We start from the raw sequence: 25,258 nt of genomic DNA, 5'->3' as shown, positions 1-25,258 counted from the left end.
ATTTCCACCCATTAATTTTCAACTAAGAAAAAAATGTGTGTATGTCTATGCATAGTTTCATATGGCTGGGTCTGCACTGAAAAGAAAATCTGGATTTGGACAGTGTTTCTTGCTATCTCCTATTCCAGTATTATTGATATTGTTATTAATTTATTATTTTACAAATGACAGAACTTATGGTAAAGAAGAAAACTGTGTGAGGGCTGGCCCCGTGGCCGAGTGGTTAAGGTCGCGCGCTCTGCTGCAGGCGGCCCAGTGTTTCGTTGGTTCGAATCCTGGGCGCGGACATGGCACTGCTCATCAAACCACGCTGAGGCAGCATCCCACATGCCACAACTAGAAGAACCCACAACGAAGAATATACAACTATGTACCGGGGGGCTTTGGGGAGAAAAAGGAAAAAAATAAAATCTTTAAAAAAAAAAAAAAAAGAACAAAACTGTGGATTGGGTTGGAAGGAGCACGGTTTTCCTGAGGATTGGAAAATGAAGCTGAGTCAGGAATTTCACCAAGGCTTTATTTACTCTTTTGAAATTATTAGAATCTTCACCTGGTACACGAAAAACCTGGGACACAGAAAAGCTAAACTTGCCTGAAAGTTAGGTATTAGGACCAGACTCAAAATCAAGCCCTCTCCATTGTGAAGACTAGACAAGTGAATTCATGAAAAACACCACGCAGATCCTGGTTTGCGTCAGTCTCGCGATGACCAACCGAGGGAGTTCTGTGCAAGTGCCTCGTGGTGCTAATTGGCATTAGAAGTTAGAGAGAAACTCCCTTTTATTTTTCAGATTTTTATCTGTGCCCTCAGCGTCTAAAATAATAGAAAATATTTATGATGAATTGAAATCTTATGGTATGATGTAAAATCCTAAGTTAACCTCTTTCAAAGTGGTGTTTTGCCCGAGTTTAGAAAAAAGATCAACCATGTTCTTCTTTAATTTTCTTTCACACCACACAGAGCAAGCAAAATACAACAAATGTTATTATACTATTAATAACTAATAATTAAATAAATTAAAAGTATTTAAATTAATTAAATAAATTAAACTAATAATTAACTCTTGAGAAAGGGTGGAAAGTCCATTCTTCAAAGAGCTACGTTTATTGTGTCGGATGCAAACACTGTGCGCCTCGCCTCCCTGCTGCTCCCCTTGCTCCCTGCAGTCTGTTCTCAGCAGTAGCCAGAAGGGTCTTTCTACAACTGAAGTCAGCTCACATTCCCAGCTCCCTCTGAATAAAGACCCGCTTCTTCACAATGGCTTACAAGCCCTACTTGGTCCAAGCCCCTGCACTCTACCCACTGGGCTCCAGCCTCTGCTAAGTGTGTTGCACACTCTGCCCACGGCTGGCTCCCTCCTTCCCTCCTCCAGGGCCCTGTCCTAGGCCTTCCCTGACCACCGTATTTTTATACTACCCCTCCTCGGGAGCACTGGAACGTCATCTCCTGGAGGACTGGGAATTTAGTGTGTGTTTTTCACTGCAGGGTCCCCAGTGCCCACATCAGTGCTCAGAGTAGGCACTCGATACACTTGTCAGCGAATGAGAGGGCAGCCTGAAGGCGGGTGATGCACAACATGGGAGAGAGACCTTTCTGATGCCTGCTGCTGATATCCAGACCAGCACCAGGCAGTCGAAAGTGGCCCCCGACCCGCTTCCATAGTTCAACAGCCTGACGCCAAGGATTTTAAAATGTAATGTTTCTCATTTTAAGGAAAAGCATGCCTCTTATGACCACTGGAAGGCTTTCCAGGAGTGACTGACTGATTTTTCAATGAATTTTTTAAGTTTGATACTAAAGATTTTGCAGAAAATCATTTAAAGACAAAATTCAACATTTCATACCATAACCCTGTGGTCGCTTGATAGAAAATGAAACATAGACAGAAAACTATAATGTACACATTAATAAGTTTTTAAAAATTCAAGAGAACAAAAAGATGTCCAAACCGTGTCTTCAAGACAGTTGGTAAATAAGATAAAGAGAACACTTCTGAGGCCACTCCAAAGTCATTGCTTAAAATGACTTCCCTTTTGGGGGAGATGAGAGAAACATTTTACATCTTCACTGGGGAGATGATTACACAGGAGTATACATCTGTCAAAACCCAATGAATTGTACACTTAAACTGGTGCCTCTTCTTGTACGTCAATTACATTTCAATAAAATTTACAAATTTATTTTGCAACAGTTAAAAAAAAAGCACTTCCTCCCTTTAATTATAATTGTGTAAGTATCAAGAAAAGATGTTTCTTGAGTATTTAATTTAAAAAATGGCTACATGATTCACAATGTAGGCAAAACTCTCATGAATACTTAATTTCTCCAAGATGGTCAAAATAGTAAGTGAAGCAGTTAAAATAATACTTTAAACACCTGAAGTGGGATCTTATCATTAAAAAAACTAAGCCCTGTTTGGGGGGCGAGCCTGGTGGCGTACTGGTTAAGTTCATGCACTCCGCTTCAGCGGCCTGGGGTTCGTGGGTTCAGATCCCAGGCACGGACCTAGCACTGCTCTCAAGCTACACTGTGGTGGCATCCAACATACAATAGAAGAAGATGGGCACAGATGTTAGCTCAGGGCGAATCTTCCTTACCAAAAAAGAAAAAAATTAAAAATTAAGTCCTGGTTTGATATGTGACTTCAGGCTTCCAATTTTTACTTTCTACTACCTTTTGCAACCTTTGAGTTACTTTACACTATTATTTCAAGTAGGATGACTCAATTATATTTTATTTATAGTTTCAAATTTTTTCCCTTAATTTTAAAATTATTTTCAAACTCCTTTATTCCTGGTCCTGCTGAGTTCACCTGGAGAGGCAGTACTGAGCTCAGCGCATCTGTGCTGCAGGCCCACTCAGGTTTGAATGCTGTCTCCTGGTCCCTGTGACTGCTTCCCAGCTGTGGAGTGAGGGCATCAGGTATGCTCACGGCCAAGAATTACTGCAGGGCGGCTGAGAAATGCAGATGAAGTGTCTGGTACCCTTCAGAATTTAACAAACGTCTGCTATTTTAAACTCTCCTGTTGCTTCTGTTTTCCCTCCTCAAAACGATGTTCCTCAAATTAACTCCCTTCCTTCAGCAGTTGATGTTGGAAGTGGCCAGGCACTCACTCATGTTTAAAGACAAAGGGATCCAGCCCACTGGTGAAGGCTACATATTCCAGTCCCCTTGAGAAGGGGGCCCAGAAGGCCAGGACTGGGCCCTGGGGGAGCGTGAGCCCTAACACACCACCGGACGAGAAGGAGTGCTCCGCTGTAAGAAACGCAGGGATCTCTAAGATTAGGCTTTGAGTATGTCCACTGCAGGTTTGGCACAAACTGTTCGATTGTTTTATCCAAACTTATTTATTTTAAGCATTTAATGGGTACGCACACAAATCACTGTGCCATTTGTAAAAGTCCACAACTTAATGAAACAGGCCTGCTAGACTATATTTTTTAAAATAAACTGTACTTAATCTAACATTCATTTAATTTAGTGATGGCCTTTAACAAACCACAACCTGTTTCTTCGTGAGTAAATATTTAAACCAGCTCAGTGACTTTAAATGTCTAAAAGAGAGTAAAGAGAAAGGCAGAGAAGTACGTTCAGAGCTGACTGGGTAATCATCAACTGCCGCGAGCTCGGATCAAAGGCTCTGGGCTCCTTCCGCGCCTCTAGCTCAGGACGCTCCACAGCATCCCGGATTCAGGGGGCGCTGCAGCCGACGCAGTCACGGCATTTAAACTTCCCTTTTTTCTACTTGGAACAAAGTTAATGTCTTACAAATATATATCGGTTTTACATTGGGAGACAAGAATGAATGCAGAGCACGTGAGTTTAAGACACTTTTTTTCTTTTAAGAATTTTTGATTTCTACAACTTCAGTGAAACCAGGGCTATGTGAAGATAAATATTTGAAATAGCTAAATAATCATACAGAGCAGTTGCATTTATAGCGCTCTTTTTCTCTAAAGAGGTCAAGACACTGAAAGTGCCCAGCTGTTTTTCTCAACATCCTCAGAAAATGAGGAGTTTGCTATAACAAATTTTCAGCCTATTTTGAGATAACAGCTGTGTGCCTTGATAAGCAAATCAGCTTTAAAAAGGATTATTTTCTAAGGAAATCATTCTAAAATCAATTACAACAGTTTCCTGCTTTCTTAAGAAGACTTGAACAAATGTAATCTGATCATCCCTCCCACTTCTTTTTGGGTCCAGAATAATAATGAGAACTGTCACTATCCTCCCAGTGGTATTAGAGAGAAAAGCTCAGAGATCAGTCCTTAGGCTGCATAGGTCTGTTTGCTCTGTGCTCAATGGCACAAAATTACAGTGTGGTTGGAGTTCCTGTGGCTGTTTTTTGCGGTGTCTCCGACTCCTCCCCACTGGACCGCAGGCTGCCTTTTCACTTCTTGTGGCATCCATCCCTCATTGTTAGCTTCTTCCCTCGCCTCTCCTTCCCTGCACCGTGGCTCACTTGCTTGGCATAGCAATGCTTATATTAAAAAATAAATGGATTCCACAGGAGGGCTTAGAAAGCGTTCCTCTGTGTAGAGCACTCTCCTGCCGGGACTCTGCAGGGGGACCTGGCTGGTTTCTGTTTCTTTGGTTTCCACGTAAGCGATCTTGACTACTACTATTTTAGATTGTTTTTCAATAAAATAATGAAATCACGTAACATTGACAAAAAGAAAGGGAGATACTAAAGGAAAGTGGGGAACTGTAGAGAGTGGACGGAAGAGAAGAGCAATGGTTCTTAAACCAACAAATAAACTAGTGAACAGCAGAGGAAATCTCTGCTTCAAATGTCACAGGGGAGGGCTGGCTTCGTAATCTGTCTGCCACAAGCCATGGGCTGTTCTGTCTGTGCTGAGTTCTCTTTGATCTTGTTGTCCTCCTATTCCCTAAGTTCTGTTTAACAGGAAAGAGCTAAATGTCTAAGACTTCTCTTTAAGACGCTCCCCTCTGTACTGCATTATCGACTTGTTTAGGAGGCAGAGTGGCCCTCCTCTGTTCCTGAAACAGTGCCCAAAGTCGGCTCCATCGACACAACCCAGGGCAGCAACCCCTGGCCAGACACTTAAGGAGTCTTGGCCTGAGGACCACAGACTACTTGAAAACCCTCAGTAAACTGAACCCTTAATTAGAACACAGCGGCTTTGTGGACCCATCCTACAGAGGATCCAGTAAGTACTTTGGAAAGTCGGACCACTAAGTATTAGCAAACTCGTCAGAAGAACACTGCTACATAAACAAAAAACACACAGGAACAGTAAGAATCACATACTGTTTCTAAAGCAACTGTAAAACACTTTTGGATTACATGCATCTCTTTTGGAACCCGTTACCCAGTCATTCACTCTGATCAGAGGCAGCAAATGTTTAAGTACTCCAGGACGGGAGTACTGGGTGCTGGGAGAGCACCAGGAGCTGCCTTCTTAACCTCGGAGTTTAGGGGCTAAAGCATTCAGGTGAAACTCACTCACCATGAGCCACTGCTTCTCCTCCCGCCCCCTCCCTCTCCTCTCCCGCTTCCTTTGAAGAAAACCTGAAAACTCATATTGGTATTGATTTCAAAACACTTCCAGTTTATTTCCTTTTAAGTTTGTTTTTGTTTTCTTTAAAAGAGGTGTTTACTAGGCACCCTTACTTTAACATAATTTAGCACTGCCTATCAAGAGACAAAAATCTTAGTACCTTCAGACAGGCAAACACGCCGTGGGCATCAATCCGTTAAAAGGTCCTGCACAGAGATGTGAACAGCAGCAGCCTCAAAACCCAACTGTGGTCCAAACACCTACATGATACTTTACTCCACATATTACAGTAAGGCTTAGAAAATAGTGTGTGAAAAAAAATTTAAAGTGGAAAAAGGATATAAAATAGTATGTTCAGCATAATTACATCTATTTTTTAAAAATCAGAGGTACAGATAGAAAAAAGACGAAAGAAAACCATCAGTGTTGTCTTCTGTTTTGGGTGGTTCAAATGCCGGCAATGTTTTGTTTACAGTGTTCTCCCGTCCTTTTTTCTACTAACCTTTAAAAATCATCTTTAATGAGCAAATATTTCTTTTAAAAGTTTATTTTGAAATTGCTTTTATTCATTACCTAGAAGATATTTTAAAGTTTCCTTTGGAAAATAACCATTTTTTTAATAATGTGGTTCATTACTTATTGGTGCAGAGACCTGCTGTCTTCTGAGAGTATTAAGCCATGTAAAATTCCTAATAAGTTGCAGGTCAACATAGCTCCCGCTTTTCTTTCTCCCCCACACAGGGACTTATCTGATCGCTTATCTCTTTAGGATCACGTGGCGTGTTCTACAAAGCCCCCAGGAACAAAGCAAACATCTAGGTTAAACACACTCAAATAAAGCTGTACTCGGCGAAAACTGCTTTGACTTTTTTCAAAACCATTTGTTCCAACCACAGTATTTGTTCCCCATTAAGTAAACATTGCTAAAAGAAATCACATGAAATCTGCATCTCTTATCAAACCCGGGACAGGATATGGTTCTCCTAAAATTTCTTGTGTGTTTCTCCTTAACGTTCTAAACGGGTGCACATTATTAGGATGTGAGGAGACAATGGGGAGAAAGCCCGAAGCAGGGATTTCCACGTAAAGAGTGCCTTTCATTTATCTGCCATTTACAGTGATGTCATTAACCAACCCCATGCTCCATGCCCAATTGGTCATTCTCACAAGTTAACGCTACTCGTGACCTGACAGAGGATATGGGTGGACTAATTGGTTATATTCACACACACATCATTGTTTTGAGGCAAGGGAAGCTTAAAGCTCGTGCTGGTTGGGCATGGGGTGTGAGGCTTTGGGCAATGGGATAGACAGGAAAGAGACCAGCCTGAGTAGGGTCTCTCAGCCTGGTGTTCTAGCCAGTAGTAATCAGATACAAAAACCCACTGCAGCCCCTCTCTCTGCAGGTCCGCTTCCCTGCTCACTCTCCAGTGGAGGTGAGGGCCAGCAAGACAGACACCAAAGCCAGCTGCATCATGAGCTCCTCCCCATATGGGACAACTCCCAGCCACCCATTTCCAAAGAGCACACCTGGGGCGGGGCAGGGCAGGGCGGGGCCGAGGGGATGCTGGGCGGATGCAGCCATCCTTTGGAAGAAGGCAGGCCACCAGGGAGAGAGGCATTACTGAGCTCACTCTGCAGCAGGCATGTTTCTGGGTGACTATTTCAATCCAAAAACTGCCAATACCGGCATGATTATCCCTTTTCCAAGGAGTAAGTGGAGGTATGAAGTGGTGACACATTTACCCAAGGTTACACCATCGCTACAGGGCAGAGCCTACATGCGAATCCAAAACTTCTGGCTGCAGATCTTACACTGTGTTCTACTCTGCTCCACAGCCTCTAACAGATGCCACCTTTTTAAGGACTTCTTAAGACTGGGCTGATATAGCGTAAAGGGTCATGAGGGATAGAAACTTCTTTCTCGTTTTTGAAGTCACTTTACAAGGGATACAGGTCTACCTTACAAAGACAGGAACTTCTAATTTGACATCCTTTATTACAAATTTGAGCTGTAGAGAACCTATTAGTTATCTGATGGCCAGAGTTTCCCGTCTCCCCTTATGCCATTTCCTGTGGAGTGCCAGCTCACTGCTGTTCTCTGAACCACCACCCCTGCTAAACACCACACCTCTGGGCCATCACTTGGTGCTTTCTCAAGACAGCAACTCCCCCTAAAGGCTAGGAGATCCGATCTAAGAAAGAAGCACTGTGGTAAAAGGGGCAGGAAGGGAGCCAGTAGACTGGGGACCCTGCGTGCCAGACACCGTGCTGCGCGACTTACATGCACTGACTACTTCGTACTTACAACAACCTTAGCAGGGAGGGGTCACCCTATTTTATGGCCCAAACCAAGCCACAAGGGAGTTAAGTCACCTGCCAAAGTTACACCAGCTACAGACAAGCATGGATGTGGGGTGGCCCCTGGGAGAGTTGACAGAAACGTGGGAAGTTTTCAATCTTGAGTTTTCTTGTTACTTTGGTTTGCTTCAGGGATTATGTGAGAAAATGTATTTACATCCATTTAAAATTATTCTCGTGTGATTAACACTTAGACAGTCATCCTTTTCAAAGACTTGTCTGTAGCTTGCTATAAGCTGCACATTCGGGTTACAAGTCACACGCATCTTGGGGCAGCTTAGAGGTGGCCTGAGTCATCCCCGCACAGAAGCCCCTGGAGACACCATATGAGAAGCAAACAATGCCTCACCATGACTACAAACTTCAGCTGGACCCTCGCTGCTCCTGGGATACCCACTGTCTTCTCTAATCGACTTCCCGCCCACTCTCTGTAACGAGGACCTGAGACCCCTATGCTCTTCCAGCCTGAGTTCCTTGCTTCCAGACTCACTTGGCAGAACACGGTGCCTCCTACTGGACACACACAGAAGCCAAGCAGAGGAACCTCCCGCCGCCTGCCACTGACTGTGAAGCCCACTCACATCTGCCCTGCGCCCTCCTTCCCCGGTTACAGCAGGGAGCTCATCCTCCTTCCAGAGAGGTCAACGCCACACCTACGCAAACCTTACCTGACTGATCATTCTTTAGTTCCCTCATATAAAACAGTCAACCTCTCTCAAGTGCGTCCTTCCCGGCAACCTTCAAACAGGCAGGTTTGTCTCTCACCTAAAAAAATGAAATTCAACAAACTGCTCCCTTGTGTGCACACTCCACACATCGCCCTGTTACTCCTTCACAGGCAAACATCTGGACAGAGGTGTCTATAATCGTCACACTCTTCCCCTTACGTGAACTTCCCATTTCACTGTAACCTGGCTTCCATCACTAAAACGGTTCTTGTTAATGTCCTCAAAGACCTCCAGGGTGCTGAGTCCCAAGGCCAGTTCCAGGGTCCACTGACTCGGCTGGCACACAGCATCCAACGCTGCAGGACACTCCGCTCTCCTGGCTTCCTCAGACTTCTGGGCCCCTCTGTTAGTCTCCTTGTCGGGCTCACCCTCCTCGAGCTGATCCTTTAGATCACAGCTCACAAGTCACAGCTTGGGAAAGCCTTCCCTAATAGTGCTGCGTCATTACCCATCATACATTCTTGGAGCCCCGGGGATCCTTCCAGGCACGGAGCTGATCAGTCACAGTGTTGCATCCACGTGTGTAGGGTCTGAATACTGTTTAATTTGGAGCAGCTGACAATGCCCCCACTATACCCTAAACTCTATGAAGAAGAGGACAGGGTCTATCTGTTCTCCCTTGTGTGCCTGGCACCCAGTAGGCACTCAAATATTTGTTCAACTGAGAAGTGAAAAAGGCTCTGCCTCATAGGACCATGGTGTTTAACTAGACCAATCAGAGTCTCTGCTTCAGGAGCCTGCACAGGGAAGAAGACAGCAAAGCTGCTGGCCGAAAGTATGAGGGAAAACCAGGAGTCGTACCCAGAGTCCTGCAGGCTGAGACTGCAGCTGCTGGTGTTGACACGGAGCTCCAGGCAGGGCGCCCAGCCTCCTGCACCAGGGGGGCTACAGGCCCTGGGCCCCAGGGCTGCCGGGGTCCCGAGCAAGGGTTCCTCCTGGGTTCTGGGGCCTTCAGGCTCTCTCACTACCATGTGTATCCTGGAAACAAACCCCATTACTTGAGGCAGCTTGAGTGGTGACACTTTCTTATGGCTAAGAGTCTAAATAACACAGGACTCCCAAGGGGGAGAAATCCCTGAAGAGGCAGTTCTTTGTGGAGGAGCTGAAAAGCCCAAGGTAGAAGAAATGAAAACAGGAGGCGCCTTACATAATTTCCCCCCAAGCCTTCACGATCTCCTTTGAGGAGATGAGTTGTGTTCTGGAATTATTCCCAAGAACCATGCCAAAGGCAGCAAACCTTCCTCTGCAGAGATAAGGACCCAGGCTCGCTGAGGACCGCCAGACTGTTGTTTCACGATTCGAAAGGCTATGAGCTTGCACACTGCATTTCTGACTTCGAGAAATAATTTATTTTCTTTGCTTTCTAAAAAGTTTCTCATAGGTAGAAATAGGGCTAGCTATTCATATAAATTAAACTAGTTAATTTTCTTTTCAAATTACAACTTACTTAGAGCTTTACGAGACATTAAAATTTAAATGTGAAATCTACGTTTAAAGGCTAATTTATGACATCCAAGCTTAGTCAGAACCCCAAAGGCAAAAAATTCCAATGCCTCAGACTTATGACTAGATTATATTAAATTTAAACCCAATAAATTAAAGGGGAAAAAAAACCCTCGTACTTTCCAACTGTAAACTAGGCAATACCAATTTCTTTTCTAAATCTTTTCATGGTAGTTGGGGATGAAGTGCATAATCTGCGCCTTCTGGACAAAATGACGGTTGAGCTGACCCATGGGCAAGACCGGGCTGCTGCTCTGTTTTAACTGGCGAGAGGACGCGTCCTTTTATGGGCTGTGTAGCATAAAGTGGCTCTTTCAGCGTCTTCTCTACGTTACCCTTTTAGAGTTTCATTAGATGACGAACATTAAAGCAAACAACACAAGAAAAAGTCAACACGCAGTGGGCTGCCATCAGCCAAGGGAGGGCAGAGCAGATAGCTCGGTTGTCTCAGAAGACAGCAGAGTGAAGCAGAAAAAGCACGATATTTGCAGTTAGACAGACTGGGGTTTGATTACCGTCTCTGCTAACTACCAGCCAACAATGGAAAGGCATTCACCTCTGGAGCTGGTGTCCTCATTGACGAATGCGGGCTGATGATGGACTATCGAGAAAATTAACTAAAACAGTTTGGATTATGACTAATACATAATAGGCATTCAATACTGCATTTGTTAACTGCATGATTTATTTGGTGACTGTTTGCATATTATAAAGAGGAGGGTCAAAATACATTTCTATAAAGTTAGAAGGAGTCTTCAGTTTTTCTGCCTTTCTATCACTTCAAATGAAGGATAGAAAGTGATGCATTTTGGTAAAGGACATAATAATATGGACTGCAGAATTCCATGACATTCTTGGAAATGGAAGCACTATGTGACCTTATCAAAGAATGCAATAATTTTCAATTATTTCAGAGGGGCCTTCTGTCACAGTAAGAAGCAAGAAGACAGATCCTGTGCATTGAATATTATATCAAAACAACCACTAAATATAAACATTTATATTACCAATGCTCCCCAGAAAGCCGTGAGCAACCTAGGCACGAATAAAGCACCTCCTCCGTCCTCCCTCCTGGACTTCGCTGTCTCGTGTGTGGGGGAGCACAGCTCACTAAAGCCCTGCTCAGCAAAGACAAGCGTGCCCTGAGCACATGAGGGCATGGGGAGGCACACCTGCCGATCCTTTCCTGGCTCATTACCTGTTGGCTTTCATGGGCCAGATCTATATTTAGGACTAGGAAGAGTGAGGAGCTACTCTTCTTCCTAGTCAAAATCAATGCAGGTTGATAACTGGTAACAAATACCTTTTACATCTAAGGAAAAATATGGTCAAAAAGATTAATACTAATACAAAGAAGAAAAGGCACAATTTTCTCATTTACAGTTGTATTTCCAGCATGCAATGGATTTTTCTCTTCTTACTTATTTGTTAAAGGAGAAAAATGAAGGAGTGAGTGAAATGAACTAAGATTCCACTTAATGATACGTTCATTAGGGCAGGTGATTCACGGAGAGGAACATCTCCGGAAAGGCAGAGAAGCCACCACATGACAGGGTCTGGGGACTAAGAAGCGAAAGCACAGGAATTTAGGGGGCCATGGCACAAAGACATTATGTGTGAGGATTTGGACCACCTAGTTAACTGGAGTTGCCAGTTATATATCTAGAAAGGAAGATAAGAGTTTGAATGGAGCACAGCAGCAGCAAAATGTCTGTATTTCACTTTGAGATTCAAATCAATGGACACAGTTTGCTGACTGAGGCACACAACAAAAGGGGCTTTATGTCCTGCTGGAAGCTTGATAAAAGAATGCACACTATAAAGCCCCACAGCAGAGACAGATTCTGGTCCATTTGCCAACCAAAGAAAGGTTTGAAAAAAGACCAAGAGCCCTTGGGCTGTGTTTGCGCAGAGCTCACTCACAGTGCGGCTCGTAAGGAGGAGGGGGTTCTCCGCAAGGTACACACTCCATGTCTTGAAAACCAACAAGCTTTGTCTTCCTATAAAATCTAGAAGAGAAAGGAAAATAACCCTTGTTAGCTCTTTCATCTGAGCTCAGAGTTGCAACAAACAGATTTATGTCATAAATTATTGGCAGTCTCCTTTACCACTTCTATTGTTAAAAAAAAAAGGTTCTCAAAGTCTTAAATACAACAGTATCTTAGACACATCTCAGAAAGCCCTCTGAGCATGCAGTGAACGACTAAGAAATATCAATCCCACTAAACCTGCCTCTGTAGCTTCTACTCAGCCCCACCGCCTCTAATGGAGGGAGGAGTATTGGTGAGGGAACACGAAATCGGTGGTCTCTGGCATTTCTACTGTAACTTAAACAACAAAACACCTTATAAAGAAAGTGCTAGTTTTTAACAGTTGAAATTCAGAGACCAAAAAAGCCAAGCAAAGTGTAGAGCAACGGAAAAATGTAGGGACATACTTACACAGTCTTGATATGGGGACATCTTTCTAGGCCTGACAAGAAACCCAGGAGCCAGAATGGAAGAGATTAACAGCTTTGAACACGAACACACACACACACACACACACACACACACACAATTAAAGACACCTGAGAAGCAAAACTAAGTAAAGAATCATCCACATAGGCTACAGCTGCCATAGTGATGGATTTGGGCAAAGTAAATTGAAAACCTCTGGAAAGGATTCACCATTCAGGATACTATTAAGAATATTGGTGATTCATGGGAAGAAGTCAAAAAACATCAAGATTAATAGGAGTATGGAAGAAGTTGATTCCAATACTCGTGGATGACTTTGAGGGGTTCAAGATTTCAGTGGAGGAACTAACCACAGATGTGGTGGAAAAAGCAAAAGGACTAGAATTAGAAGTGGAGCCTGAAGATGTGGCTGAACTGCTGCAATCTCACGATAAAACTTGAACAGATGAGGAGTTGCTTCTTCTAGATGAGCAAAGAAAGGGGTTTCTTGAGATGGAACCGACTCCTAGTGAAGGTGCTGTGAAGATTGTTGAAATGACAACAAAGCATTTAGAATATGACATAAACTCAGTTAATAAAGCAGTGGCAGAGTTGGAGAGGACTCCAATTTTGAAAGAAGTTCTGCTGTGGGTAAAATGCTATAAAAACGCTACAGAGATAGCTGGCCCCGTGGCCGAGTGGTTAAGTTCTTGCACTCTGCTGCAGGCACCCCAGTGTTTCATTGGTTCGAATCCTGGGCGCGGACATGGCATTGCTCATCAAACCACGCTGAGGCGGCGTCCCACGTGCCACAACTAGAAGGACCCACAACGAAGAATATACAACTATGTACTGGGGGGCTTTGGGGGGAAAAGGAAAGGAAATAAAATCTTTAAAAAAAAATGCTACAGAGGAGTCAATTGATGTGGCAAACTTCATTGTTGTCTCACTTCAAGAAATTGCCACAGCCACCCCAAGCTTCAGCAACCACCACCCTGATCAGTCAGCAGCCATCAACATCGAGGCAAGACCCTCCCCCAGCAAAAGCATTACACCTCACTGAAGGCTCAGATGACAGTTTGCATTTTTTAGCAATAAAGTATTTTTTAATTAAAGTATGTATATTTTCATTGCAACCTGCATTTCCTTGATTAACTTGAGGTTAAACATTAAAATTTTGTTTTAATCGCATGATACTTTTTAGTTTTTTGTTTTTGTTTTGTTTTTTCCAGAATTTTTTTTTTTTTTTTTTGAGGAAGATTAGCCCTGAGCTAACTTCTGCTAACAATCCTCCTCTTTCAGCTGAGGAAGATTGGCCCTGAGCTAACATCTGTGCTTATATTCCTCTACTCAACATGTGGGATGCCTGACACAGCATGGCTTGATGAGCAGTGCTAGGGCCACTGAAGCAGAGCATGAGAACTACATGACCCCAACCACTATGCCACCGGGCCAGCCCCCATATTTTTTAGTTTTAATTACGGGTATAACTCAGAGATATTGTGGGTTTGGTTTCCAGACCACTGAGACAAAGTGAATATCGCAATTAAGCGAGTCACACAAATTTTTTTGGTTTCCCAGGGCATATAAAAGTTATGTGTATACTATACTGTTGTCTAATAAGTGTGCAATAGCATCATATCTAAAAAAAGCTCAGAGCCAATCTTCCTTAAGCTAAAAGAGGAAGACTGGCAACAGATGTTAGCTCAGGGCCAATCTTCCTCATTTAAAAAAAAAAAGTTACACCAACAAGAAAGTTTTAAATTATAATAATAATAGTTCCTTCTGAGATGAAAAGAAAAGGATACAATCAACAGAGTGAAAAGGCAACCTAGAGTATAGGAGAAAATATCTGCAAATCATATATCTAATAAGGGGTTAATATCCAGAATATATAAAGAACTCTTACAACTCAACAATAACAAAAATCAAAAAACCCGTTTAAAAAATGGGAAGGGACTTGAACAGACATTTTTCCAAAGGTGATATACAAATGGTCAATAAGCACATGAAAAGATGGTCAATATCACTAATCATCAGGGAAATATGAATCAAAACCACAATGAAGTATTAGCTCACACCCATTAGGATGGCTACTATAAAAAACAAAAACAAACAAACAGACGAAAAAAACAGAAAATAACAAGTGTTGGTGAGGATGTGGAGAAACTGAAATTCCTGTGCACTGTTGGTGGGAATGTAAAATGGTACAATTGCTATGGAAAACGGTCTAGAAGTTCCTCTAAAAATTAAAAATAGAAGCTCCATATGATCCTGCAATTCCACTTCTGGGTTGTAGCCAAAAGAAAGCAGGGCCTCAAAGAGGTATGTGCACACCCCTGTTCACAGCAGCACGGTCCACCACAGCCCAGAGGTGGGAGCAACCCAAGCACCCACGGAAGAAAGAATGGATAAACAAAATGGGATATGCCGTACAATGGAATAGTATTCAGCCTTAAAGAGGAAGGAACTCCTGTCACATGCTACAACATGGATGAATCTTGAGGACATTATGTTAAGTGAAACAAGCCAGTCAAAAAAGGACAAATACTGTCTGATTCCACTCATATGAGGTATCCAGAGCAGTCAGATTCATACAGACAGGGAGGAGAATGGTGGCTGCCAGGGGCTGCGGGGGAGGGGAATGGGGGGTTCTTGTTTCATGGGTCCAGAGTTTCAGTTTGCGAAGATGGAAAAGTTCTGGAGATCTGTTCACAACAATGTGAACATACTTAACACTACTGAAATGTACTCTTAAAAATGATTAAGATGGCAAACTTTATGTTATATATTTTTTACAATTTAAAAATGCATAAAAATTTAAAAATAAGGTAAATATCATAGGACACTATAAGGGAGCTTTCTTATTTAAGATGTATTTCTGGCTAAACATTGTTATATGCAGACTAATACTCTTCCTCTCAGCTAGAAAACTTGCCAAATTATAAGTTGATTAAGTACTGACAGTCTAAAATAGTTTTTATAAATAAAAACTCATTCTATGTAAATAAGCGAAACAAAAAGTGAAACAAAAATTGTAATATCCAACATTTTCAACAGCAAATATTGACATAGAAATACACACTTTAAAATATTTTTAAAAATTAAGGAACTGCAAAGTATTGGGAACCAAATGCAGATGTTATTTAACATTTTTAAAATAAGGAATTCTACTTGTGACAAAACAGTTTTGAGGTCGGAGCTTTCCCTGACACCTGAACAAAACATATTTGTTAAAAATATTATTTATTAAAATACGAGTTTGAGGGCCTTCACACAAGTGAGGCTAGAAGGTGAGTCAATCACATCTGTTCTGAATGACCATGAAATCTAACCAGAAATAACTAGAATAGCAACTACAAGGAGGCTGCGTGGGAGCATCAGTTCAGGGGGCTCCACATAACCACTGCTCACAAGGAGAGGTGACACCCGGCATGACTGACAGCAGCCATAGCTGCGGTACAGAGACTACTCGAAAGCATGCAGAACCTGGGTGGCCAGCTGCTCTATTGCAATGGCTTGATGGAAGAATCCAAGATTTTTCTAACTGCTACAAAATTTTCAAAACCATCAACTGACTCTCACTTTCTCCAGTTAGTACAAAGTGACATTTAAGGTCAGAATCATAAGGCACAGAATAATTACTAAATTACCAATTATGTACTAATGATCAAAAACATTTTATTTTTAATTTTTAGAAAGCTCTGGTCAAAATTATCCAATTTGAAAATGAAGATGCAGAAATTAGAGTTTTAAGATGTAACTTTAAGTGGATAAAGAAGTTCATAAATCTTTAAAAATTATCCTTTCTCTTTATTTTGTTGAGAGTGGCCTGGTTTTTGGGACATAGAACATATGCAACTTTACTTCCTGAACAAGTGAGACAGGACACAAATTTTACAAATTAAATAAAAGAGAACAGAGACATATAAAGGTATCTGGTGAAATGGTTTCCATAGTTGAACTTTAAATTTTACTCTGGGCTTTTGTCAAAAAGACAAAAGGAAAACACACTGAATTTTACTTAATCACTGTTTGATGAGAGGCAGCACATAAATACATCTTACAGACCCTAAATTTCCCCAAACACTGAATTTAAAGAGGAATTTTTAATTCAAGTGAATCCAAATAACACTAGTTAGCCTAATGAACACTGTGTTTGAAAACTACTATTTTAAGAAAGCCAGGTTGGGGACCATTAACTCTTCAATCAATGAATGCATTTCTGCAAGGAGATGACACACCATAGTCCAGCTCTGGTTATATAACGATCTCACTTAACACAGGGTTGAGTGCAGTTACCACCACGTCCTGTGTGTCAGTATCAAGTCAAGGTCAAATTTTCTTCCGTGCATATGCTGGAAACCACTGACAACTGTGTTCTCTGCTCTACTCCTGTTAGTGCCTGACTTGGGTTGCTTGGTCAGCCCACTGTTCATGTCTCTCCTCAAGCCACAGCAATGGCCCCTTACTGAATCTAAACAAATGCTAATGAGAAGACGAACCCTTAGAGTACAAGTCCAGCCCTCACAAACGGCGTGGCGTTAGGAGAGCTCATGTTTGCCCTAGGCAAGGGGAACTGAGAGCCGAGATGAGAAAACGGACCAGGGCAACGCAAGCAGCTTTCAGATGCAAGGGGGCTGACACGCTGTGAGGGTGGAGAGGGGCGCAGAATGGGCAGAGGCAGCCATTATAGTCAATCACGGAAGCTCCGGGTGAGGCCTCCCTGTGAAATCAGCCGTGGGCTTCAGTACAGCGGCTCAGCAGTGCACCTACCAGCTGGGTGACCTTGGGCAAGTCATTTATCCACTCCAAGGCTCAATTTCCTCCTTATAAAGAGGGGATGATATTAATCTGGACTTTATAGATTGGTTCTGATGATTAAATCAACTAATCTGCATGGCTCGCTCAGCACATGGTGAGCACTCAATAACTTAGCCATCACGATGAGTGGAAGCAGCAGAGACCCGGCAGGGCCCAGGCTGTTCTCCCAGGGCTGGGCCCAAGCCTCCTCAGCAGAGACAGGACAAGAGGCCACGGAGGAGGCCAGTGACCCCTTGGCCACACTCTGAAAACAGCAGCCGGGCAAAGCTTCCACTGGCCCCCAGCAATATTGCTTGGCAACATCGTCAAATATTTATTTAGTACTTACTATGGACTGGGCACTTTGCTAGGCACTTGACAAGCATTATATTCTTAATCCTTCTGAGAATTCTGCAGGTTGGTATTATTATTAGATGATATTCTTATAGGTGAGAAGAATGGGTGTCAGAAAGACTAAGTGATTGGCCTAAAGTCATTGAACATATCTGGGGACAAGGGCACCGGCTCCCTCTAATCGCTCAAATTGTGGGCACAGAGGGCAGACTATTTCTACACGTATCTGCCACTGGAAAAAAGCAGCTGGTGTTCTGCTGGGGCTGAGCATGTGGGCAGCAGAAGATCCTCACTCAAGTGAGGTTGAGGCTGCAGAAGGCAGGAGTGGCACCAGAAAGAAAAACGCCCATCTTATGTCTGACTTCGGCATCATTTTTCCAGAAGCAATATGCAAATTTGCTTATTTTCTTTCTGCCTCAATTCTCCTGTCTGTAAAATGGGTTTCAACTATTTGCTTTCTTCACATAACCACAGTCAAGCTGGATGAGCACCTTTAAAACACTCTGGAAGACCTGGGTAAAAGTCACTACACAATTATTGCCTGCCTCTTATGTTCACATTGGCTTAGAAAGGATGTAATTTTAAACTAATCATATAAATAAACTATGAAACATAATTCAAATGTCTACTCATTTCTAACTTTCCCACATCTAGGCATTTATTTAAAGAATGAGCAAACATCGCAGAAACTAAAGCAGTGGGCTCAGATGACAAGAAGGGAGGTTAAGCACAAGGAAGCACGTTGGGTGGAGCTCCTGGCAAGACTGTAGCCTCTCTCACCCTCCAGCAGCACAGCGCCCAGGTTCCCTCTTTACAAAAACCAAGCCCCTGGATCCTGAGCTTTTCCCCACTCTCTCTGGGCAGCATCTCAGCCCCCGCATCTCTTGTGAACCTCCTCTTCTCCCTGCCCCCCGAGACGAAGAGGGCAGACATGCACAGACCTGCTTTTAGTAGAGGGTACAGGCTTTCTTTTTTGGTGTGATGAAAATGTTCTAAAATTGATTGTGCTGATGGTTACACAACTCTGTGAATATACTAAAAATCATTTAATTACATACTTTAAATGAGTAGATTGTACGGTATGTGAATTATATCTCAATAAATCTATTTTAAAAAAAAATAATGGACTATAATCCACCAGCCCTAGACAGCCACTGATTTACTTTCTGTATAGATTTGCCTAATCTGGACATGTCATACAAATGGAATCATACAATACGTGGTCTGTTGTGACTAGCTTCTTTCACTTAGCATAATATTTTCTAGGTTCATCCATATCATAGCATGCCTTAGTATTTCATTCTTTTTTATTGCTAAATAATATTCCATTATTTGTGTATACTTCATTTTGTTTATCCATTCACCAGGTGATAGACATTTGGGTTGTTTCTGCTTTTTGACCATTATGAATAATGCTGCTATGGACATTTGTGTATAAGTTTTTGTGTGAAAGTGTTCTCAATTCCCTTGGGTATATACCTCAGAGCAGAATTGCTGGGTCACATGATAACTCTATGTTTAACTTTTTGAGAAACTGCCAGACTGTCTTCCAAAGTGGCTGCACCCTATCACATTCCCATCAACAGTGCATGAGGGTTCCAATTTCTGCACACCCTCACCAACGGTTGTTATCGTCTTTTTGGTTATAGCCATCCTACTAGGTGTGAGGTATGTGTTTCTCATTTTCATTTCCCTGGCAGCTAATGACGTTGACTTCTTTTCACAAGCTTCTTGGCCATTTGTATATCTTTTTTGGAGAAATGTCTATTAAAATCCTTTGCCCACATTTTCACTGGGTTGTCTTTTTATTACTGAGTTGTAACAGTTCTTTATATACTCTAGATAAGAGAGTCCCTTATCACAAATATGATTTACAAATAGTTTCTCTAACTCTGTGAGTTGTCGTTTCACTTTCTTGATGGCATCCTTGGAAGCACACTTTACTTTTGACGAAGTTCAACACAGCTATTTTTTTTTTGGTTGCTTGTGCTTGCGATGTTAGACCCCTACTTTTGCACCTCTTCAAGGGCTGAGTCGTTGCATAAGGACATACTTGATATAGTCACAATGCTGTTTCCCACCCTCTTTCTGTCCTCCAGGTGCAGAGGTTTACCTCCCCATCCAGCCTCAATAAAAGCCCCAGAACTAGCCTGTGCCATTTGGTCAAAACCACCCTGCTCTTGTGGGCATATTCTGGCCAGGCCCAGTTAGAGTCCTGCCTGCAGTGACTCAGAGTGTGAGTTCTGGCATTAGATTCCTTGATGTGGCTCCAAGCTTCCCCTCAGACTGGCTAAGCAATCTTGCCTGAGGAAGCTTAAACCTTTATTAGGATCACTTTCTTCATTTCTAAGACACTGTGCACATTACAGAAAATAATTCATGGCAAGTGCTTAGCCAAGTGCCCAGCACATTATAAATACTAAATGTTGGCTGCTCCAGTAATGCTGTTGTTTGGTTGCCATGCCTCTGCAATGCAACCTGGTTTCCAAGCTCCAGGAAATCTGAATTCTCTCTTCTGACTCTGGTTGGTAACACTGGCTCCCCTCTACACTCATTAAATCGTCCTGACCTTCTGCTCTGCCTCTTCTCCTTCTTACCTCCTGTCGTAAGGCTTCTTCACTCCTGACAGATCACCACCCACGCCTCCCTGACTCCACTCTTCATATAGACTCTGACCCCCAACTGCCTGTTTCATCTGGGGAATCTGTCCAATGGTTACCTAGAAGCACTTACAACTTTAGAATCCCTCCTCCTGGGTATGGTCTCTCTGCCTGGCCCAGACATGGTCCCCTTCTTTCCACAGCCTCAGTTCATTTTCAGTGTGCACATTTCAGGTTTTCACCATGCACACCTGCCCCTGCCTTCCACCCTCTCACTGCCTCTCTTTCTACTCTACTCTCCCCTTCTCCTGCAGCTACTCTGGCCTCATTGCAGTTTCTTAAAAATACCAGGTGCAAAGCCCCCGCCCACCAAGCACACAGGCTAGGCGACCCAGGAGCAGATGTGGCATGGCAGGGCGAGCTAACTGCTGGCTGCATTAGATGCCCATAGCTCTGCTGCAGCCCAGAAGGGGCAAGTGAGATCCAGCGGGACCAGACAGCGGCACAGCTGCAAGTCTGGGTGAACAAGCTCCCGGCTGCCACGAAAGCCCATAACACTACTGCAGACCATAAGGAGGGAGCACATCTAGGCAGGTCTGTGGGAGCAGGCAGCAGCAACCCGAAACCTCCATGTGATTGTTCCCACAGTTTACGGGAGACCCCACAGGGCCACTGTGATCCCAGGGAGTGGCCCAGGCTCAGTCAGGAACAGCTGTCAGCGATCCTGGTAAGCACAGATTACACAGCTCTGAACCCCTCCCCACAGTGGCAGCAAGTGGAAGCAGTAACCAAACTCTTATCTCTATGCAGAGGCACAAATACACGCCATCAAGCAGTATAAAAATATAATAAATCTCCAGAACAGAAGGAAAATGACAAGTACCCAGAAAATAACCACAAAGACAGAGAAATCTATAATCTAAATGACACAGAATTCAAAAGAGCTCTCATTAAAACACTAGTGAATTGAAAGAGAATACAGGTAGACAATTCAATGAGTTCAGGGCTACATCACAAAAGCCCCGATACTGTAAAGAACCAATGAGAAATGTTGGGGATGAAAAACACAATGGAGGAGATTAAGAAAAACCTGGACTCCCTGAACAGTAGGGCTAATAATATGGAGGACAGAATTAGCAGTCTGGAGGATAGGAATATAGAAATGCTTCAGATATAGGAGGAGAGAGAACTAAGACTAAAAACAAATGAAGAAACTCTCCAAGAAATATCCAACACAATTAGGAAACGCAATACACAGATTATAGGTATGCCAGAGGGAGAAGAGAAGGAGAATGGAGCAGAAAGCTTGTTCAAAGAATTAAAAGCCAAGAACTTCCCAAACCTGGGGAGGGAGCTGGAAATCCATGTGATAGAAGCCAATAGATCTCCAAACTTAATCAATGTAAAAAGACCAACCCCAAGGCACATAGTGGTAAAGCTGGCAAAAGTCAACGACAAAGAGAAAATATGAAGGGCAGCAAGGCAGAAGAAAACAACCTACAAAGGAGCCGCTATCAGGCTATCAGCAGGGTTCTCAGCAGAAACCTTATAGGCTAGGAGAGAGTGGAATGATATATTCAAAATTCTGAAAGACAAAAACTTTCAGCCAAGAATACTCTACCCAGTGAAAATATCCTTCAAATATGATGGAGAAATAAAAACTTTCCCAGATAAACAAAAGTTAAGGGAGTTCATTGTCACAAGGCCCCCCTACAAGAAATCTTCAGGAAGGCCCTCATACCTGAAGAAAAAAAGAAAAGAAAGGAAAGGGGTGACAAAACCCTGAGCAAGGAGATAAGTAGAAAGACAAAATCAGAAAATTGCAGCTCTCCATCAGAACAGGTTAGCAAATGCTTAAGTATAACATTAAAGATAAAGGGAAGGGAAACACCAAGAATAAATATAATCTTGTCATTTTAACCACAAACTCACAACACAAGAAGAAAAAAAGATGTGACAATAACAACGTAGAATGTGAAGAGGAAAGGGATGGAACCAGCTTAGTCTAAGGAAATAAGAGGCTATCAGAAAATGGACTATCTCATCTGTGAGATATTTTATGCAAATCACATCGTAACCACTAAACAAATAATTAGGACAGAGACACAAATTAGAAATAAGAGGAAAATTAAGAAAACAAACATAGAAAACTACCTAACTGAATTGGCAGTCCAAAATACATGGGACAAGAAACAAAGGAAGAACTGGAAAATGAGCAATAAAATGGCAGCCTTAGGCTCCCACATTTCAATAATCACTCTAAATGTAAATGGATTGAATTCTCCAATCAAAAGACACAGAGTGGCAGAATGGATTAAAAAACAAGGCCCAACAATATGCTGCCTCCAGGAAATACACCTCAGCCCCAAAGACAAACACAGACCAAGAGAGAAGTGATGGAAGATGAAACTCCAAGTTAACAGCAAACATAAGAAAGCAGGTGTTGCCATATTTATATCAGACAAAGTAGACTTCAAGACAAGACGGGTAAAGAGAAAAAAAGAGGGGCAGTTTAAATGATAAAAGGGGACACACCACCAAGAAGACATAACACTTATAAATATATACGCACCCAACAGAGGAGCACCAAAGTATGTGAAGCAACTATTAACAAAACTAAAAGGAGATATCAACAACAATACAATAATAGCAGGGGACCTCAACACTCCACTAACACAATGGACAGATCTTCCAGACAGAAAGTCAACAAGGAAATTGTAGAATTAAATGAAAAACTAGACCAGATGGACTTAATAGACATATATAGAACACTCCATCCAAAAACAGCAGAATACACATTCTTCTCAAGTGCACATGGAACATTCCCAAGGACAGACCATATATTGTGAAACAAAGCAAGCCTCAACAAATTTAAGAGGAATGAAATAATATCAACCATGTTTTTTGACCATAATGTTATGAAAATAGAAATCAATTACAAGAAAAAAGCTTGGAAGGAGCAAAGATGTGGAGACTAAACAACACGCTACTGAACGACCAATGAATCAGTGAAGAAATCAAAGGAGAAATCAAATATTAGCTGGAGAAAATGAAAATGAAAACACCATACCAACTTATTTGGGATGCAGCAAAAGCTGTCCTAAGACAGAAATTCATTGCAGTACAGGCTCACCTTAATAAAGAAAAATCTCAAAGAAGCAATCTTAAACTACACCTAACAGAACTAGAAAAAGAAGAAGAAACAAAGCCCAAAATCAGTAGAAGGAGGGAAATAACAAAAATTAGAGCAGAAATAAATGAAATCGAAACAAAAAAGACAGTAGAAAGGATCAACGAAACAAAGAGCTGCTTCTTCAAGAAAATACACAAAATTGACAAACCCTTAGCCAGGCTCACTAAGAAAAAAAGAGAGAAGACTCAAATAAATAAAATCAGAAATGAAAGAGGAGAAACTACAATGGATACCACAGAAATACAAAAGATTATAAGAGAATACTGTGAGAAGCTATGTGCCAACAAACTGGATAACCTAGAAGAAGTGGGTAAATTTTTAGACTCTTACAACCTCCCAAAACTGAATCAAGAAGAAATAGAGAATCTGAATAGACCAATCACAAGTAAAGAGATTGAGACAGTAATGAAAAATCTCCCCAAAATAAAAGTCCAGGACCAGACGGCTTCTCTGGAGAATTCTACCAAACATTCAGAGAAGATTTAATACTTATCCTTCTCAAACTATTCCAGAAAATTGAGGAAGATGGAGCACTTCCTAACACATCCTATGAGACCAACATCATGCTGATCCCCAAACCAGACAAGGACAATGCAAAGAAGGAAAATTACAGGCCAATATCGCTGATGAACATAAAGGCAAAAATCCTCAACAAAATATTAGCAAACCGAATACAGCAATACATTAAAAAGATCATACACCATGATGAAGTGGGATTTATACCAGGGACACAGGGATGGTTCAACATCTGCAAGTCAATCAACATGATACACCATTTAACAAAACGAGGAATAAAAACCACATGATGATCTCAATAGATGCAGAGAAAGCATTCAACAAGATCCAACATTGATTCATGATAAAAACTCTCAATTAAATGGGTAAAGAAGGAAAGTACTTCAACATAATAAAGGCCATATATGACAAACCCACAGCCAACATCATACTCAACGGGGAAAAACTGAAAGCTATCTCTCTGAGAACAGGAACAAGACAAGGCTGCCCACTCTCACCACTCATTCAGCATAGTACTGGAGGTTTTGGCCAGAGCAATTTGGCAGGAAAAAGAAATAAAAGGAATCCAAATAGGTAATGAAGAAGTGAAATTCTCACTATTTGCAGACAACATGATCCTATATATAGATAACCCTAAAAAATCCATTGGAAAGCTATTACAAGTAATCAGCAATTACAGCAAAGTTGCAGGGTACAAAATCAACTTACATAAATCAGTAGCATTTCTACACTCTAATAACAAACTAACAGAAAGAGAACTCAAGAACACAATCGCATTCACAATCCCAACAAAAAGATTAAAATATCTTGGAATAAATTTAACCAAGGAAGTAAAAGATCTATACAATGAAAATTACAAGACTTTCCTGAAAGAAAGTGATGATGACATAATGAGATGGAAAGACATTCCATGCACATGGATTGGAAGAATAAACATAGTTAAAATGTCCATATTACCTAAAGCAATCTACAGATTCAATGCAATACCAATCAGAATTGTAATGACATTCTTCACCGAAATAGAACAAAGAATCCCAAAATTCATATGGGGCAACAAAAGACCCCGAATTGCTAAAGCAATCCTGAGAAAAAAGAACAAAGATGGAGGCATCACAATCCCTGACTTCAAAATATACTACCAAGCTATTGTAATCAAAACAGCATGGTGGGGCTGGCCCGGTGGCACAGTGGTTAAGTGCACACGTTCCGCTTCAATGGCCCAGGGTTTGCTGGCAGGG

General features: G+C 42.0%; 1 protein-coding gene across 4 annotated transcripts in view; it reads right to left on the bottom strand.

The window, feature by feature from the left end:
* The window catches only part of TNFRSF19 (TNF receptor superfamily member 19), a 96,706-nt gene that overhangs the window by 35,107 nt on the left and 36,341 nt on the right, over positions 1-25,258 (bottom strand). For all 4 annotated transcript variants that reach the window (XM_070520405.1, XM_070520404.1, XM_070520403.1 and 1 more), the window contains exon 5: positions 12,040-12,125. In XM_070520405.1, coding sequence (XP_070376506.1) covers positions 12,040-12,125 — 86 coding nt within the window. The remainder of the gene's footprint in view (positions 1-12,039; positions 12,126-25,258) is intronic.

Source organism: Equus asinus, chromosome 11, assembly GCF_041296235.1.
Source record: "Equus asinus isolate D_3611 breed Donkey chromosome 11, EquAss-T2T_v2, whole genome shotgun sequence".
Taxonomy (NCBI): Eukaryota; Metazoa; Chordata; class Mammalia; order Perissodactyla; family Equidae; genus Equus; species Equus asinus.
This window is presented reverse-complemented; position numbering and strand designations above follow the sequence as displayed.